The following is a 19,232-nucleotide window of genomic DNA, read 5'->3' on the forward strand; positions in this document are numbered from 1 at the left end:
CTAAGCTATTCGAGCTGCTGACGTTTCACCTTGATCATTTTGGCTAAAGTAGCCATTCATAACCCTTTTAGAATAGATAATATCCTTAATACGGTCATGAAGTGCTTGATTTTCATCGCTGCTATTCTGTAATTGCAAATTTCGCTGCAATGGATCTATTTAATTGAAGCCACAATTTTAAAGCGAAATCATCTGTTCATATTTATACCATGATAGTATATTTATGTGATATACTGTTGTCAATATCAGCTGTAATGATAAGTACCTGTTGGGTTGGGCTGCTGATCAGGTTCAATTTGAATTTCTAATTTTGGTTTATAAACATTGCTTGCTAAATAAGACACAGTTAATTTTAAAACTAAAGGGGACTGACTATAAAAATATGCGGTAAAAAGCATTCGTACTACATTATAAAGCATCGGATTAAGAGCGATTTCAACTACTTATTACGAATTCTAAAGTCATCAATATTTCAATTGGATGATAGCATTTACGATAGAAGCCATATCTAATTTAGTGCCAGAATGTTACTTAAACTAGAAAGACGAATTAAATGTTACCCTCACTATCCGGGCAATCATAGAATTCTCCGGAAATATCACTTAGATTTTCAATTTCATCACAGCTAAAGAAATTTTCTCCTATTGTGGTAATTATTTAAGATTCTGATATCAATTCAATCAATTTGTTTCACCGTATCGAACTGCTTTCAATTACTGTATACCTGCTTTTTTTGCAGCAATTTTTCGACGTAACTTGAGTATTAACAGTTTTTGGCGAGCTGTTAATTTTATGCTCTTGTCTTGGGAACCTATTAAGTTAATTAATATTTTTATTAGCCAAATAATATGTTATGATGGTGTTTAAATTAAAGATTAATATTTTTACTCAGATATTATACAAGTCGATGGAAGTAGTTTAAAATTATCTTTTACCCGATTCATTTGCTTTAACTTTCTTATAGAGATTTCTGAGTATTTGTTTTTGTTGTTGCGATAACGTTGGCTTTTTATATGCCTGATCTAGAATAAAGAGTAGTGTATGATCCATTTCTAATGGTAATTGCTAATAAAATATTGTATCATTTATGGCATTAGTTTTGTTTGCTTTTCCTGATTATTACAGGTCTTCCCTTTACACTTGCAAAATTTCTTACCTTTTGTAGCTTTCCTTTGCTCCATCAGTTGTGCAGCTATAAGTGAACATGAAGTAGCTATCAAATATTTGTATTTTATTTCGTCAACTTTCGGTATCTTTTAGAATTTATGTAAAAAATCTTCTCTTATATAAAAATAGTTATGTTAACAAATTATATCAATTCGAAAAGATTTTTTAGCGGTAAAATGGAGTAATTTCTATCGGATCCAACCTCGTGCAATAGATTCATATGCTGGTGGTAAATCTATAATAAAAATTTTAAAACCATTTAAGCCTGCTCACTTTAACATATCAATAATTAGTGATCAAGACATTTGGTAGTCAAGTAAATTTTCTGAAATACCTCTCGTGTTTTCTTTCTTATGTTTGCTAGACAGTTGTTTATGCAGTGATTTTCTCTCATCTGTAAATAGAAAAGAAAAGGATTTATTCGTACTTAAAAATAGCAATTATCTCATCTTTATTTAAAATAGGATATTCTAGCGATCTAGCGATTGGTTAGGATGAAATTAAGCAACATTTTCTTCATTAATTTTTATTTGTGCATCATTCCACAATATTGCATGGCAATAGCTATCAATATTACCGTAATATTCATGCCTTCTTGAAACTCGTGCATGGTCGTCACAATCTTTATTAGGTGAAATTATAATTATAACGGTAAACAAGATTAATCAAACAGCTATAACTTATCAAAAGCTATTATGGATTACGGAAATCTTGAAACTTTATATTGCAAATCGCAAGATTGAATACATAGCTAAAATTAATTAAAAGTTAATGGAAGCTGTAAAACTAGATTGCAAATCATCTTGATTTTCAATCTTTGATCACTGATTTTGAGCAATAAATTAACACCTATATGAACTCGATATCGTTGTTTCTCATCAGCTGAAAATGATCTGCAATTATTAAAGATCATAAAATTTATTAAGTAGTCAGCCAGGAACTCATTACGCAATATCTTTGCTAGATGCAAATCTTCTGCTGATATTTTAAATTATACATTATAACATAAGATCTAAAACAAAATTAGCATCTGCTTTATTATCAGAACATACCGATCGTAATATCGATCATCATATCGATCTCTAATGCTGTCTAGGGATCTTCGACGCCGCCTTCTATATTTTGGAGAATTTCTTCTTCGTGAACTGCTATAATCTAGATACGGCAAAGTAAACCTTATCAAAAAGATTAGAAACTACAATTTTTAATTAAAACGGACAAGATTAAATTATTTATTTCTCATACACAATGACTAATTTTATTTTCAAAAGAATACTCTGTAAAAAAAATTGTTCGCTCAACATTTCTAGGTAGACATTTTTGCAGTTAATTTTAAATCGATTATTTCATACAATCAGATCCACTGTAGTAACGATCTTGACGTGAATATCTCCCTCTTCTTCGTCTATGTCTATAACCTGAGGAAGAATAGCTATCTATCGTTGATGAATCATCAGATGACGAGGAGGAAGATGATGATTTATTCTTCCTTTTGGATTTCTTCTTCTTAGATTTCTTTTTCTTTGATTCACTCTTTTTCTTCTTATTTTTCTTCTCCTCTTTTTCCTTCTTCTTTCTTTTCCTCCTTCGAGATTGATTGTCATTGTCTAAGAATGATAAATAGAATTACTGATATAAGGGTAAAATGCCGATTGCAGTAGTAGAAGGAGTCTATTACATGGCCATTACAGATATAAATTACGTCATTTGCTAGAATATTTAATGAATTACCTAGAGCTTGGTCTTGCGTATTTAAATTCCCGGCTAAACATATCATTAATTTTGTTAAAGTGGTAAAGAATAGAATAGTATTACTTACTAAGGTACTTTGTCAAAAATTCTGTTAGGGATAAGTACAATGTTCTGTAACTAACTTACATATTCCTGCAGTAGTAGCTTGTCCTCTAGCATGAAGGACCACTTCGTCTTTATTTTTCCATCGATATTATTGGAGCAAATGATAAATTACTATTAACCTGAGCATTGATATTGAAATAACTAATGCTACATAGAATTAAAGGAAAGCTGTATGCACAAAAATAAATCAATGTTTGTCAGTTCTATATACTAGTTCTGACAATTTTTACAACACATAAATTTAACCTTCCGATGAGTTGGAATTTTTATGCCGTCCGCAGCATCTGCAACAGGATTTCGAATCTAATAAGATAGTCAAAATTTACGTCTAAGAACGTTACATATCTGCATACTTGCACTTTTAGAATACCATCGGCTTTGGTCCGAGCTTCAATTGCCAATATAATTGATGCAACATATTACAGTAGCCAATATTTTAGGCTTACCTTTACCACCTTCAACGTCTTTTTTTTTTCTACATTTTGTGCAGCAAAATAATATAGCACATAGGCCACAGCAGCAGAGAACTCTGTTAATTCGTTTATCTAGTAAGACATGAAGAAAAAGCAACGTCATGATCGATTTCAGCTATTTTACTGTATATGCGAATTATTGTGGATTGAATAACGCAAAATAAATATTATTTATGTAGTACAATTTCGGTAATAATACTAATCAAAGATTAAATCGAGAGAATATAACCGTATTGGCTATCTTGTAAATTACTAACATTGGTTACCTTATCGATTAACTAGAAAGGTGTCAACAAGATAAGACTATGATATCATCTATCAAATGAATGTAGTAATCGAGAGAATATTGGTATTATTATTATGGTACGGTACTGCCTACCAGTATATCGTAATTTTAACTATCTTATTCTACTACTAATGAGTAATAATTGAATTATTATTTAGAAAAATATGGCAAATTACTATATTCTATCTATCAAAGTCTTTAAATATAAAGAACTCAGAAAAATGAAGATTATTATATCATCTATAAATGAATGTAGCTATCAAGATAATGCGGTATTGCTATTATTCTGGTACTATTACCAGAATATCATAGCTTTGGCTATCTTATTCTATCATTAACTAAATAATAATTAAACAATTAATCAGAAAAATGCGGCCAATTGATGCATTCTGTCTATCATGATCTTTATAATTTTATACCACCTATACCATTAATTAGCAATTTAAATGAAGATCACATCCATAATACAGTACAACACTTCATGCGTCCTACTATTATGATACAGCGTCTGTAGAATTAGTTTATTATAATCAGATTAGTCTAATCTCCTTCATATAATACTATATTTACTTACAGTTACGCATTTTCATGCATAATTTTGGTAGTGCCTTTACTAAGATGGTGAGATAAAGCAGATGTAAAGTTAACAATATCTCAAAATTAAAGATGAAATTAATGTTTACAATGCCAGTTATCAACCCCCAGTATGATATTATTAGGAATACAGATATGTGTGAGCAGTAATATCTCAATAGCATTACTTTGGTATGTCAAATTGATGCAATAGATTAGGTATAATTACATTTATCGACAACGGCGATAATTTTTCCGGCACTAACTCCGTCCCTAAAATTTATTTCATTTATTATAATTTTATATCTTAAACAGTTTCAGATTGAACTTGATTAAAGTTTTAAAACATAAGAAAAATTAGAAGCAATAATATGATATTAAATAGAGAAAGATTGATATAGATTCAGATAAAAGTGAGGTCGATTTAATTAGACTCTATCCAGTCTTTCTACACTAACTTAGCCATCATGCCAAACTTCAGAGCAAAAACTCCTAAACCAGTAGCTACAGCTCCTCCGGTAACACTTCCGATAACTGAAGATGTGGTTCTATCTCTCTCATAAACTAGATGAATAACGAAACAAAGTTAATTATTGAGATAGAAAAGATTCATTCTTAATCAAAATGTGGACTGTGGCTATAATTTAGGATTCACAAGCTTTTTATTTAGCTTGAGGCTCAATTATAATGATTAATACTTACGTATTTGCTTGCACTATTACACTAAGTCCTAAATTTATATTGTAGTCCAGTGCAGTACGTACTCAAGTTGATCGTATTATTATGTCCTCGTTAATTTATTATACTTTCGTATATCTTAGTATTAGTATTAATAAGACTTGACGTCACTTCTCTACAACTTATGATAACTGTTATATTCAATTGATTTCCATATTAGGGATTATTACTGGTTATGTTCACCATTTTAGAGATGATTACCGTCGTGAGATTATGTTTTGAAATATATTTACTGTTGTCGTGGTTTTATTGGCTTACCTTACAAGTATAGAGTATTGATGTATTAACTGTAATGGTATAAAAAGGAGATACGATAGAGAAAAAAGGGAGACTTCGGCTTATGTTAAATTTGAATAAGTCATTAAGTTACTGGTTGGTAACGTGATAATAAAGGAGATTTTTTTAAGTTTAACTTGCAGTCGTGACAATAACAATAAACTAGACTTTAAATTGCTACGCTAATAGCAAAGTAAGCAATTTCATTCCGAATAATTATACCGAAAGTTACACCATGGAAAAATGCGTAATAAATCTTTGATTGCATGCAGTATGAACTCGGATAGATCAGCCGATTATATTAAAAGGTAATCATGCTACCTGTTACATTCCGTGTCACACTTGGAGGGCCAAATGTTCCATGAACAGTTGCTGCTCTGATCTAAAGATTATTCAACATTTTGAAGAATTTAAATTTCAGGAAAATTCAGAAAATTTCAGTTCAAGAGTGGTTTATCACGCTCTATTACCTACCGTGACATGAAAGACTGTTCGAACAGGTAAAGTACTAATATTATAGAATAAAACGGTATGATCTACTTCGACGATAACATCTTTTTCAAGATCTTCTGCAGTTGCATTAAAAGCTTCTTTTAAGCTAAACATAATCAAATATCGACGAATAGCACCATTTGGTAATGTAGGCGGCTTCCAAGATACATGAACTAAGGGATTTCCCTTTTTGCTTTGGGTTTTCACTTTCGTTGGAGGACCAGGAACTACAAAATAGTGAAAGCCATGCATTTTTACGGATAATAAGGGAAATCATAAATTCTTAGTTTACCTACACTACATCAGTAATAATGCAATAGTTTATTTTAATGTATCCTATACTACATGATTTTCTTTTTCATTTACCGCCATCTAGTGTCCGAAAGATTACTGTTTCACAAGGTGTCTTTTTCTGTTTACCATCTACGATATGAATCCATGGCACTACTCGTAATGCATAACTTGTAGCTGGTTTCAAGTTAGTTACCATTAATTGCTTATCTAATGTAATGTTGGCCGTATAAACAGTATAACGACGAAAATTAATATCCTTTAGGCTACAATTAAAACATTCTAAATCAAAAGACATATTCCTTGTAATTTGTTCCTCGATGCGGCTAAATTGTAAGATTGCCGATGTATTTTTAACAGCCAAATAGAACAACTTGCATACGGGCATTGCTATAATAAATATAGTAAAAATTATAATTAAATTCTAGTCAAATAAGATGATATAATTATGATGCCAATAGAAATATTAAAAAGATGTTAATTAAGCATTTCCTTATAAGTTTTATAATACATGTATATATATATATATACTATACTTACTGATACACTCCCCAGATATGTGCAGAATACTATTCTTCAGACATACGCATTCTCTGGCGCCTTTACGAATAGTTATCATGCTATTTGGACATCGTTCGCACTTTCCGGACGATGGTAATGATTTATAATAATTAAATTTACAATCTAGAATTGAATCATTCAAAGTAAATTATCTATGGAAAAAGTGGATAAATAGCGTCACCAATATTTATAGTTAATTGCAGTATCTAATATAAAATATTTCATTCTTCTTAGCGGAAGACTTCTATGTAGCAATAGATTTGTATCGTAAGTTTGAAATTGTATTTGGGAAAGGACATACTCAAGCATATATTTTACTATCATTAACGACAAAGAATTTAATAACTAATTTGAAGCATAATTTTATTACTAGCTGGTATTACCATCCCTGAATTAAGTTTCCAATTACAAAGCACTATACAGTACATCTTACTAACTGGCATTATTATTTTAAAAGATTACTAAGCATCATTTTAAGACAGAGAAATTCATCATTACTAGTTAAAATAAGCTATCCTAGCCTACACTCGAGGATCATTAATTAAAAACATATTATTTGCTGAACAGCATCACAACTGGTCTATATCTCAGTATACGGATATTGAAATTATCGTTTGTTAAAAATTTTTATGCTATTTTGTCAGCTATTACGAAATAAGAACTAATATGCGATTATACTATTTACTGAATTGTATCCCAAGATACATCCGTATATTATTTATTCATAGCCCTAAAATTTTATAGTAACTTGTTTTTGCAAGTAAGCTATTGCCGAAAATTATTTACAATAGTTTAGATTAAGCGAAATAGAATATGATTCACTGGAAAATAAATACTACTGCTTACTGATATTATTAATCTAGCAGATTATTCGTTAGAAGATCTTACTATTTCAATAAAGTATAACTGGCGGAATTAGGCGATGCACTTAATATGTACTTTACCAACCTTGGCAAGATACGAAAATTCTTTCCCGACCGGCATTACAAGGACAATTATTGACATAATTTGCCCATTTACCATTAGGTTGGCATTCAGCAGTAGTTTTTAAACCATAAGGAAGATTTGTTGAAGAGCCAGAACATATCCCAGTCACTGTAATACTACCATTCATGGCAGCTGGTGCAACTGTACGCGGAAAGAAAGCATCCGGGTAGTTCATTAATGGGCAAGCATAATACCAAACAGACACAGCTTCAATTTCGCTACATGTTCCTCTATCTTCAATAGTTATGTGCATGTTGGCTAATCTCCATTCTCTTGCAATGAGAAAAGGAATTGGAGTTTGTTGAGGTGACACATTGGAGGTATCACGATATTTATAGGGTTGTGGTATAGTCCGAATTGGTCGATCTTGATGTTGGCTTTCCACTAAACCTTTAAAAATCTTTAGAACTGCGGTCTAAATAAGAGCAAACGTATGGCATTAAATCCTTCATAATATTTACAATTTGAAGGCTGCATCTTATGAAAACATTCATTCATACAGTTATAATTAATTTACATTATAGAACATGTAAGTCAGGACATGCAGTATTAGAGAATCAAAACAAATCGTTGCTTTATATCATCCTTTTCAATCGACAAAAATATCTATACGATTATATAAAATTGATAAATTAAAGTAAAAACAGATCTTACAGTGTACGAATCAAGTTTATGCATATAGATATATACTGCAGCATCTTAAGATATGGTTACCTGACAAATGTTTCCGTCGATTGGGTCGAATAAAACGCTTGCATAGATACCTAGACCTGACGCACAGAATCGATTTTGAGGACAAACTTGTGTATTAGTATATCTGATCTTGATATAAATTTCCTTAGCAGAATTGAGTCCAAAATAGGGCGATATAAGCCATGTTCTTTGATTACGTACTTGATTACAAATGTAATAGTATTGTACAACGCCAAGTTGCTTTAATTCAAACTTGGCAAAATGAAAAATAAATAATTAATTAATTATACCGAAAGAACTGAATTAGTGATAGTACAACCTTACAATATTACTACCGATTAACCAGTAAAAATATCTGGAGGAGTACCTACTACTGCATTTTCAGACTGCCTTGATAAGTTATTAAATCAGATATGATAGTTCAAGCAATAGAAGATAGCCAATGATTATAAATTTTGATGAAATGAGCAGCTTGTAATTATATAGTTTATCAGTGGTATACAATAAATATTATCAGATGCAAACTCTTCGATCAATCTGGCTAAAGTCTAGTTACCGGTAATCAACAAACAACACAATGAATTTAGCACTGTGTCAATTTAAACTCTACGACAAGGAAACGTATAGTAAAAGTCTGTAAGTAACTAGTGACTTGAACGCCCTTTTACTAAAAATTTGAACACATACAGTAAAGTACTGTATAGATAGAACTTTTAGTAGCTAAGACACATCTATAACTTTTCAGCGCACAACTCAACTCAAACATTTCCGTTTATATAGAAACCGACTAATTTGTAAACAACAACAGTATTATTGTTATACCTTACCAAAAGAGACATTTCGAACTGAGATGTTCCTTACATAGTTTTACTGCCAGTAAATATTTTTAATCTGTTACTCATACTTAATCCCTAACCTAAGCATATATATTGTCTAATTCAATTATCAATAGCTAGAACTTTAATCATCTTACTACTATCTATGCACGGTAACAATCAATGTCAAATGTGTCATAAACTATCACAAATAATATCCACGTTAAGGCTTTACTTATCTTACATAGCACTGCAAATATGGATATTTTCCGTATTAGCTACTACTGCATTTATTAAACTATTTTAACGGTAAGGTAACACCATAACAAGCACTTAAATAGAAATCTACTTTTCAAGAAGAATTTGCTTCAGTACCAATTATTGACTAGCAAGATATACTGATATGCATCATGATTACTCTTAGACTTTTCGAAAAGCTGTTCTGAATTAGATACAGTTAGCTAGCGCTAAAAATAGTAACATGTCTTGTATCAACTAAAAAATACCTTCAGCTTGCTATTTTAATAAGAAATTGATATGAAAGCAAATATAATATACCTTGTAAACTAATATAAGAACGTATGAAGTTGTCATGATTTACTTGTATTAATATCTTCCACTTTAACAAACATGATCCAGCATAAGTAGATATATCTATTTGTCACAGAGTAACCTTTACATAGCTATCGTGACATATTTTTCATATAACAGCTTCTCCAAGAATGAGTTAATATTAATTTATCTATGATATTTCATATATTTTTAATAGACAGCTGCATAATTGTATAATATATTGTATAAACTGATGATGAAAGTTGATTTAATTCACTATTAATGGGCTTATTTTTCAATAAAGTTTAGGTTTCAATTTGACTAACTAGATCCTAGTGTAGTTATTGTTCTTTTTGACAAATTTTAATACAGAAATTAATACACATGAATATGCGTATCTACATGGTACTGGTAATCAGTTGTAAGCTCTTTATAATTTCTTTACGTTATTGTGAGTAATGGGCATTAAATTATCAGTATAAGATAAAGATTACCTACGGTAGACTATTTGGAATAGGGTTCAGTCCCGAAATTAATGTAGTTCGTGAGTGTAAAATTCTTCTAATAATAGAAATAACTAACTTTCAAAATCCCCAATGGAACAAATACTGTCTGCAACTAACTGATAAACCTTGCGTGAGAATTAAATCCATCATATAGCAGACATTTTTAAGAAGCAAGAAAGCATCACCCGATAAACATTATTCGTCATAAACTCATCATATTTACTATGATTCAATATTCATAAATTATAGTAGAAATGGTAACACTGAGTATTAATTAGAAAGTAGCCTTGAACTTTTCAATAGTTCAGCAGCGAATTGGCTAGAAAAACTAATAAAGTTTATTTAGTGTACTCCACATAGTTTACCTTGACTGAATCCCCTTGGTTACTGTTAACGTTGACAGGGCAATTTTGCCACTGATTCCATGGTGGCCGATTTGCAGTTTGGTAGCCACTTTGTAGCAGAAAGACTAATGGAGAAAATAATATAAATATATATGTAAATCTATCAAAAATTATACAGTGTTTGGATAAAGTTTTTAAGTGTTCTAATTAAATAAAATATTGTACGAGATAATAGCATTGATCTTTCGTATTCTAATATCCTATCGATTCTTAAACTGTTTGTTAACATTAGCTAAATCTAATAATTTAATCTTCGAAAATATTGATTATTGTATCTTCCCTTAATGTCGATATTTGGATTGTATCAGTCATACCAGTTAGACCCATACCTGTACCGTTACCCACATTTTAGAATACCAATTGAAATACCTTACAGCGATATTTGATTTCATTTTAAAGCAACCCCATTTCTTTCTATAATCCTCGTGTTTTATAATATTGAATATGACTGTTCATTATTAACATTTTTAACGATATCCTCAAATTTGTGTAGTTTTATAGTTACATCTATTATTATTTTAGACAACGACAATCGCTGTTACTATTAATATCTAAGTCGTGTCTGCAAAAGCAATTAAAATTTTTTCCTTCTGGCTATACTCTTATTTTGAAGTATAGACTAGAACTACTTCGTTTAGATATTTATTAATGTCCGTAATATGATATTATCTATTTCACCATATTTATTAGGACACTTAGGGTCGATATTTTAATCATTTTCTTCCTCTATCCAATTCTTCAAGTTTATACTATAATCATCTTTCATACATAAGAAAGGTAATTCGATTTCTGTATGCAATAATTCACCCTCTTTATAAAGTCTTTCAAGACTTTTAGTTACCAGAGTTTTATAGCTATGGTAACATCAATCCATTTCTATTAGTAGCAACTAATTTCATCTTAGAATATCGGCCAGGATTTCTGCTAGTGTTATATTTAAATTATGAAATATGAAGTACTTTCCAAACTTATTGAACAACATTTTGATAACCATGATGAATTGATTTCCTATTTGCACATGAATGTAAAAAATACTACAGACTTGAACTAACTGCTATAACCGAAATAAACAAATCAAATTTAGCTTGTACAAATAGATTTGGATATATGCTAGTTGTGATCTACAGTTTATGCATAAAAGAATCTTTCATTAAAACATATATGCCTGATTTAAATCAAGGAAGAAGTAACAGGTATCCATGAGCTGAAAATATCAATTAAATGACGGAAAAAGCCTCTTCATAGCCTTAATTCATATAGAATCCCTCGCAGTGCATAATATTGCTATTTTAAGATGGGAATTAGGTAGGGACTAGTGTAGATGTATAGCATTATAGTTTAAGTATCATATTATACGGATACTTTGCTTCCACTAGCTACTTGTATATAAGCATCTACTATCAACGATTATAAAGAGTATATTCTAGCTGTAATAATCGCCAAGTTTGCTACTAGTTTGTATACATTTGTCTGAAGATTTTAATTAGCTAAAAATAGTATCGAAATTTCAAAAGTCTTGCTTTAATTTCAACTCAACGCTAAATTAACTGTTCCCATGCCTTCTATATACGACATATCACTGATAAACGGCGTTTTAATATTTCCTTTCTATCATTTTCATAACTTTAAAATAAAATGAATGGACTATGTCTATTTGTAGACAAGTTATGGAATATGTTGCGCGTTGTTGATGGTAATTCTGTAAACTCTACATTGATGTAATTGCTTGAATGGAGCGTCAATGATGATCTATTTTACGCAAAGTTTTCAACTAACTTTAACAATATTGAGCAAACAGCAAAGATTTTATTCTTAGATGTCTTATCGTTATCATTAAGGTAAAAAAAATTAATCCTTATTTAAAAATAAGCGCTGAAAACAGTAGTACATGATATTTCCTTAGCAAACATAGTCTTGAGTTTCGTTTCTTTAAGGTTTAATAAAGGGAAAAGTTTTTACGTATACTATACGTAGTCATAAAAGGACACAATAATAAATCGTAAATGAACGAACCTTGATCTCCTAGACAGCAAATGGAACAGAAAGAGAGTAATAGTATTAAAATCCACATTCCAAAATAATCAATCTTTCGCCAATCGGTAATCCGTTAATTTAAGAGTTAACATGGCCGCAATACTCACATTACAATCGATAAACTACTGACAGCGATCGAAAATAACTCCAAAGATTTTGATCGTCTTTGTTCATTCAAAGCTATTAAAAGAGCATATGCTCGGAGTACTAATCCAATTGCTATAATTATAATTAGTTCCTTATTTATAGAAATATCTTTATACTATAGGCGCTATGTCATGCTATCAAATAAAATATTCGTGATATATTTCTTTCCTTACCGTCACATAAAGATAAATTTACAACAGTAATTATCAATGGCTTATAAACTGTGTACTTTAATCCCTTCCAACCAATTCTATCGAATTGATTTACAATCGTACGTTATTTCAGGTAATTTTCCACTTGCGAATATTTCTCTAATCTAATACGATAACTTAATTTTACCCAATAGTAAAGAATTACGCAGTTAAACAAATTAAATGTCTGTAATGCTCTCATACTGTACAACGATCCAGCTGATGCTATAAATCCCCATTCTCAGAGATAAATATTACTATAATTTCTTTGTATTTCTATCTAAAATCTAACTATAATCTGCAACACTTTTTTCGTTTACCAAGCTACGATAAAAGTGGATTCTATTTCTGAATAGCTCAGTGATAATACAAAATCGAACTATACGATGATGACATGAATGATGCAAGCAAATAAGATATTTAATTTAATTACATGTTTTTCATAGCTGATTTATCATTGAAATATTGTAACATATTGCTGGAAATACAAACGATACCTAGAATCATATTATGATCAAATTAGCCAAATTGAAAGTAACATAGTGATAAATAAAGCTATTCCTATACTTTTACGCTACCATCGCAAAATAGATATACTCCTAGGGCCAATAATTAAAGGCATTTGCTCTGTCTAAATTCAACCAGACATTGCATGGAGACAAAATTTAATATTCTTAATTGCTATTGAAATTATTGTTGGAAAGATTGAAAAATAGGCTTGGAAATGGTATTAATTTTGGGCTATATTCTTCAGTACTTTTTCTTATGCATTACTCTAACACGTAGTGAACAAGGTAAATGTTAGAATTTCTGTTTATTCTATAATATAGCTATTATTGATTGTCATTTAAAATGGAGCGACTGCTAGAGAATTTCATTATATTAATACTGTAATCATAGGCAAACGATGTAATCTTATTTTACCGATGGTCGATATAGCTAGTAAATTTAAAGAATATCCAGCTATGGTATTTTAACATGTACTTTCTATAAATTGCCGACTTAAAATTACAGAATGGCCAATCTCTGTAATAGAACCAGTACACAATAATTTCTGAATATACTAAAATCTTCTATAATAAAAGTTATCATATCTTATTTTTACCAGATGTAAGATCAGTTAACTAAGTTACTAGCCGGCAAAAGTATCAGAATTACAAATGATTGCTTTCTCTTTCAATACTATCTATGAACTGTAATAATAAATTATCATTTAGTATATGAACCCATAATTAAAATAAAATTGGTAGTTGGCAATCCTATTTCTTGCGTACCATTTGGCAGACAATTTATCCTTTTGTGCTATTTGCTGGTCATAATTTATTTTAGTAATAGTCACCAAATTTAATATTACAAAGCGATTGCCTGTTAAGTTTGGCGATGCTCTTTACAAAAACAACATAAGAGATATCAAGTTCATATTTTTTTTGAAAGGAAACAAGTGAAAGATAATCAAGTCTTTTGCTTACACCCAAACTAATACTTACGAATGACTTTAATGGATAAAACAAGAAAGTAAACTTTTCTACAGATATTCTGAGCACACTAAAACTTTAGTTGGTTGATTTTCATTAATGAATAGTCTAGTAAGGAATTACTCTTCTATTTTGATGCTCCTAACAAATCAAGCTGTGACAAAATTTGCCAATACTTATTTGTAATAACCACAGTGGAAGGCATTGATATCGTAGACCTACTCTATTAAACTAATCACTTAGTTTGATAGGCTAATAAATTAAGAGGTGACGAGAAATGACAGGCAATCACCATTTTCTTTCATAGCTTTTTACAATTAACTTGATAATCGAAATAGTAGGATATTACGAACTGATAATTGTATAAAATAATTTAACTTTTAGCCATTTTTAGTCTCTCATTTAGTTTGGTTAGCTAATATATTAGCAGGTGGAGAGAAAGAACTGTACAAAATCACCTATTGCTTTCGAAACTCATTTACGATAAACTTGATGATTACTTATTTTAGGATATTGTAAATTGATAAATTAACTTTTAGCAATTTATAGTCTATTTATTAGACACAGCAGTAAGCGAATATCAATGGTCTCGATGGCAAAGCTGTTCAGAGGAAGTATTAACAAATCAAACGGTACTTTAGCATCTAGACGATAGCAATAGTAGTCAATTGTGCTGTTTAAGTTGATAAGTTTATATTGCAAAACATGTATTTAACTCTTTCTTTCTAACTTGTAGAACAACAATGACCAATTATTATGGCAGTTAGACAATCCGATCTATATGTGCGATTATTCTTCTGACCAAATTTCTTGGTTGATATCACCAACCTTCGCTGTATTACCCAATAAGAAAATTACAGTTCATATCCAATATATTAAAGCTCCTAATATCACCGTCGGTGATGATAGCATTCCAGAATTGCAAGCCATTGTTGTCCCTTCAGCTAAAGTTTCTGAAAGCCAATTCTGTCAGGTAGCTGTTTTAATAGTTTATTGGCATGCTATTTCATGGATTAATCTCGATTTTAGTAAACTAAGCTTAATTTTTGGGAGTTTTCCGTTTCTAAAGCATAGTTTAGAAATCTTAAAGTCTTCCTAATGCATTCAATATTTTTTATGCTTGGCTTCAATGCCTTCAATTTGTTAACTCACAAATTTTATGTAGGACTATAAACCGATAGCGATATTGCTACCAGCCTGTGCTAATCATTTATAACTGTCATTAAATATCTTGTAGCAAACCAGCCAAGTTAGTGATAAATATATTCAACTGAAAAGGGAATCAAATATTGCTACTGAGTTAGCTCTAGAAAAGGAAAAGAATTTAAAAAATCACGCGCATCATTTACAAAATGTCGAAGAGATGGATATGGACATTAAATCGACGCCAAAGCTTGTTTATGCTCGTTTAATAATTCAAAATAATCGTTCATGCAGTCAAGTTAATTCCGTTAGAATAATCAATACCGTCTGTGAAAAAATTATTGCCGAAGGAGCAATATTTCCTGAAAGCAACCCTCCTTCTGTTCAAAATGGTCCAAAATTAGTCATAGGCCATTGCACAGGATCGGTAGTGGCTAATGTATCGAAACCAGTAGCATGGTGTCAACCCGATGGAAATTGGAGTCATTTTATTAATGCTTGTCGCTGCCCTCGTGGTAAGGAGCGCAGGCAGCAATATTGTGTCAGTAAGTTATCATATTATCAACGTAGAAATATCGTTTGAACCTAAATCTCAATGTCATAATAATCTTGAAATATGTTACTATCTTTGGATAGAATGCCAGATAAACTACTACAAGCCCAATTCTTCTGCTTTACCTTGTTTACCATGTCCAGCTAATACTTCGACTACAGTAAGAGGATCCGTCAAATGTATTTGCAATTCCAAGCAAATTAAACTAAACTCTCAGCTGCCTTGCCAACGTAAGACTTATTATACCAGCTTTATAGATCTATACCATATTAAATTAGCAAAGCCAAGATGATGTCAAAATTACAGTCGATTTGCTTAGCCAATAATCTAGTTTTATGAACGTTTAAACGTAAAAATTTTTGTGATGTTTCGGAAGATTGTGGATTCGTCATGATCACAGTAAATTACCAGAGTTAATTCAGTAGAGGAATAGAGTTTATTGGAATTAGTGCAAAGGAAAGACCGTGTGAGATTACAGCGTGTATAATGACGTGACTAGTCGAATAGCTATAGTAATGTTGCATAGGTAAAGCGTACAAGCTTACCGTGTAACTAGCAGAACTAACTAACGAGATAGGTGAAAGAAGATAGCTTTTATAATGTATGAAGCACAGCAGGAGGAAATCATAAATGACTAATAAGAATATGTTACTTCTATGTTAAGACAGGGCTATGATATAATTCAGCTAGATTCAAAGCAATTTCCACAGAGTATTTTGTTAAATATAAATTATACATATTTAGAGTTATGCTGCAATCTAGTGGAAATTGACTTTTACTAAAAATAGACTATACCGTATTTAGAAGTAAACACTACAATTTTAATCACTAAAATTAGCCATTTTTTTGGTTAGTACACTGCATCTCTTCCTTCTACGGTAATAATACATCTTTCACTTCCTATAAAATAGTAGGACTACCAGTCAGCTTATTTTGAGGAGGATTATGCTTATAAGAAAATGCTGTCCTTTCTCATATACACAGTACAATAACTATATAAATTATTTGTAGCTTAAACTAAAATACAATACCATAAATTCGATCCTATTCTAGTCTCAGACATAATTTTAAATCATACTATTATTTTCGTGATGGCAAATTACAAAATCTAGCTATTCCTAAATGCAAAGTCAGATTTTCCTCAGCCAATACCAGCAGCTTAATCCAAGTTTTGAGCTTTGGATCCAGGAAAACAAGAGCTATGACATTTCGATTGCAGTGTCGGAATTGCTCAGTATCTGGAATCCAATACAATCGTAATTTAAAACTAAAGACTAGGATAAAAATAAATTCCCTCCTTCCAAATGCAATGTACGTGATTAAAATTTCGCCTATCGTTATTGCGAATGGTAAAAAGTACCTAAAAATGCCTTGTGCCACCTTGAAGATAAAAACAAAAGATGGAGGTAAGCTTAATAAAAGAATCAGCCATTCTTTTTGCTATTTATAAATAATTAACTCATAATTTCTCTTATTTCCATGTTACAAAATATGAATTCAAGCCTAGAGATTAAAAATTTATGCATATCTTTATGATTAATTAGTTCCTGGAGCACCACGCCAAGTTCATGTACTACAGGATAAATTCTATCCATTAATCTACATTACCTGGAAACCTCCGAGAGTATCTAATGGGCTAATCATAAAATATCGAATACTTTGCCGTCGTCTACTAGAAAATCATGCTACGTTATCTACGCTAGCCAAAGAAGAAATATTTGTGCAAGAAGTTGACGGAGTTGTTCAATTTGCTAATATCTCACATCTGAGACCAAGATCTCACTACTCGATCACGGTAAATTTAGCTATAGCATTAATATCACATTTTAATTATAGTAATCAGCAGCATTTTAATTTGATCGTAGATTAGTGCCACCACGAAATTAGGACAATATGGACCACAAAGCTATCCAGCGTTTATCCGTAAGAAATAAATCTGCAGAAACTTTACAGTATACTGCAAATGAGTTGGCCAGTATAACTGCTTTTAAAATTTGCGATGTTGCATAAGTTCTTTACAAAATGCCCATAAACGCTGTTGAAAATATCTTTGCTTCCAGAAATGATTAAATTTTTAAATAATATTTACGATTTCAATTTTCTTATTTGACTTATTAGAAACTTTTTTGCTTCATGATATTAGCTTTAATTATGCCTTTGATGTATTAAGCATTAATATTAATTCAATTTATAGACATAGGACCAGTAATTTCTGATGATACCAAAACAGATGCTATTCGTCTATCCCTGGCTCCCTTGATTATCGGAGGATTTACTGCCGGAGCTATGCTTATTGCTGTCCTTATTGTGATATTAAAGTTTGGCGGCATACCAAAGTAAGACTTGTCGACTGTGATTCAATTTGAAATACAACTTTAAATTTAGCCTTTGCCATTTGAATTTTTGAATACTTATGACTGAATTATGGAGCTACCTATTACGTTCATTACTCGGTAGAATATAACCTGAAAACATCAGGTTGTGTTGATAAGTGGGATAAACTAGCCATAATTTTTGTAATATTCTACAAGTAGGTTTTCTCTGAATGATGGATTAAGCGCTATTTGTCGAAATTACTGTAAGTTTCTTGATTGCGTATACGCTTAAAACGCCGTAGTGATTCTATTACGTAAAATTTTTATGGTCTAGAAATTTTACCAATCTAGGCCTCGTTTCTGAAATAATTCAAGGATAGTTTTGTCATAATTAAGAACTGTGACTAGTGACATTAAAAAATACTCCTTCGCTTTGTAGGGATTAATAATTATTGTTGCTGCTGTAGAAGGCGATCAGCTTTTTCCGATACTAGCGATAAAAATGAATTAGGTATTAGCAAGATATAACAATACGATCACTTCCTTGCGATTATGAAGTGATTATCTAAGCCTTCTTCAGAATATGTTAAAATAGTGAAGCTAGCATAAATATATCCAGGCCTATTAGAAACAGCTAACTTCTATTTCTTTATTTTATTAACAATTATTAGATGAAACTGATCTGGAAGACACTATCATTTAG

The 19,232-nt window shown here is 30.8% G+C and overlaps 3 protein-coding genes across 3 annotated transcripts; 1 reads left to right on the plus strand and 2 right to left on the minus strand.

The window, feature by feature from the left end:
* On the minus strand, nucleotides 1-3,600 carry TRIADDRAFT_56932 (uncharacterized protein; the record flags this gene model as incomplete). The annotated part of the gene is made up of 14 exons (XM_002113069.1): nucleotides 1-155; nucleotides 266-331; nucleotides 561-641; nucleotides 725-811; nucleotides 936-1,022; nucleotides 1,157-1,192; nucleotides 1,370-1,402; nucleotides 1,502-1,561; nucleotides 2,017-2,060; nucleotides 2,220-2,322; nucleotides 2,586-2,774; nucleotides 2,899-2,931; nucleotides 3,046-3,093; nucleotides 3,471-3,600. 14 exons carry the CDS (start codon nucleotides 3,598-3,600, stop codon nucleotides 1-3), a joined length of 1,152 nt encoding a protein of 383 aa, XP_002113105.1.
* Nucleotides 3,601-4,571: 971 nt separating this feature from the next.
* TRIADDRAFT_56933 (uncharacterized protein) lies at nucleotides 4,572-10,998 on the minus strand (the record flags this gene model as incomplete). Its single annotated transcript, XM_002113070.1, has 10 exons — nucleotides 4,572-4,629; nucleotides 4,815-4,920; nucleotides 5,692-5,752; nucleotides 5,845-6,089; nucleotides 6,229-6,543; nucleotides 6,694-6,837; nucleotides 7,663-8,116; nucleotides 8,416-8,646; nucleotides 10,633-10,736; nucleotides 10,986-10,998. 10 exons carry the CDS (start codon nucleotides 10,996-10,998, stop codon nucleotides 4,572-4,574), a joined length of 1,731 nt encoding a protein of 576 aa, XP_002113106.1.
* Nucleotides 10,999-13,767: 2,769 nt separating this feature from the next.
* TRIADDRAFT_56934 (uncharacterized protein) lies at nucleotides 13,768-19,232 on the plus strand (the record flags this gene model as incomplete). The annotated part of the gene is made up of 12 exons (XM_002112632.1): nucleotides 13,768-13,837; nucleotides 15,080-15,150; nucleotides 15,255-15,491; nucleotides 15,756-16,206; nucleotides 16,298-16,444; nucleotides 17,327-17,620; nucleotides 17,759-18,009; nucleotides 18,080-18,137; nucleotides 18,409-18,550; nucleotides 18,749-18,792; nucleotides 18,969-19,040; nucleotides 19,201-19,232. The coding sequence occupies 12 exons, from the start codon at nucleotides 13,768-13,770 to the stop codon at nucleotides 19,230-19,232; spliced, it is 1,869 nt and encodes a 622-aa protein (XP_002112668.1).

The sequence above is a fragment of the Trichoplax adhaerens genome, genomic scaffold (genome assembly GCF_000150275.1).
Source record: "Trichoplax adhaerens TRIADscaffold_5 genomic scaffold, whole genome shotgun sequence".
Lineage (NCBI taxonomy): Eukaryota > Metazoa > Placozoa > Uniplacotomia > Trichoplacea > Trichoplacidae > Trichoplax > Trichoplax adhaerens.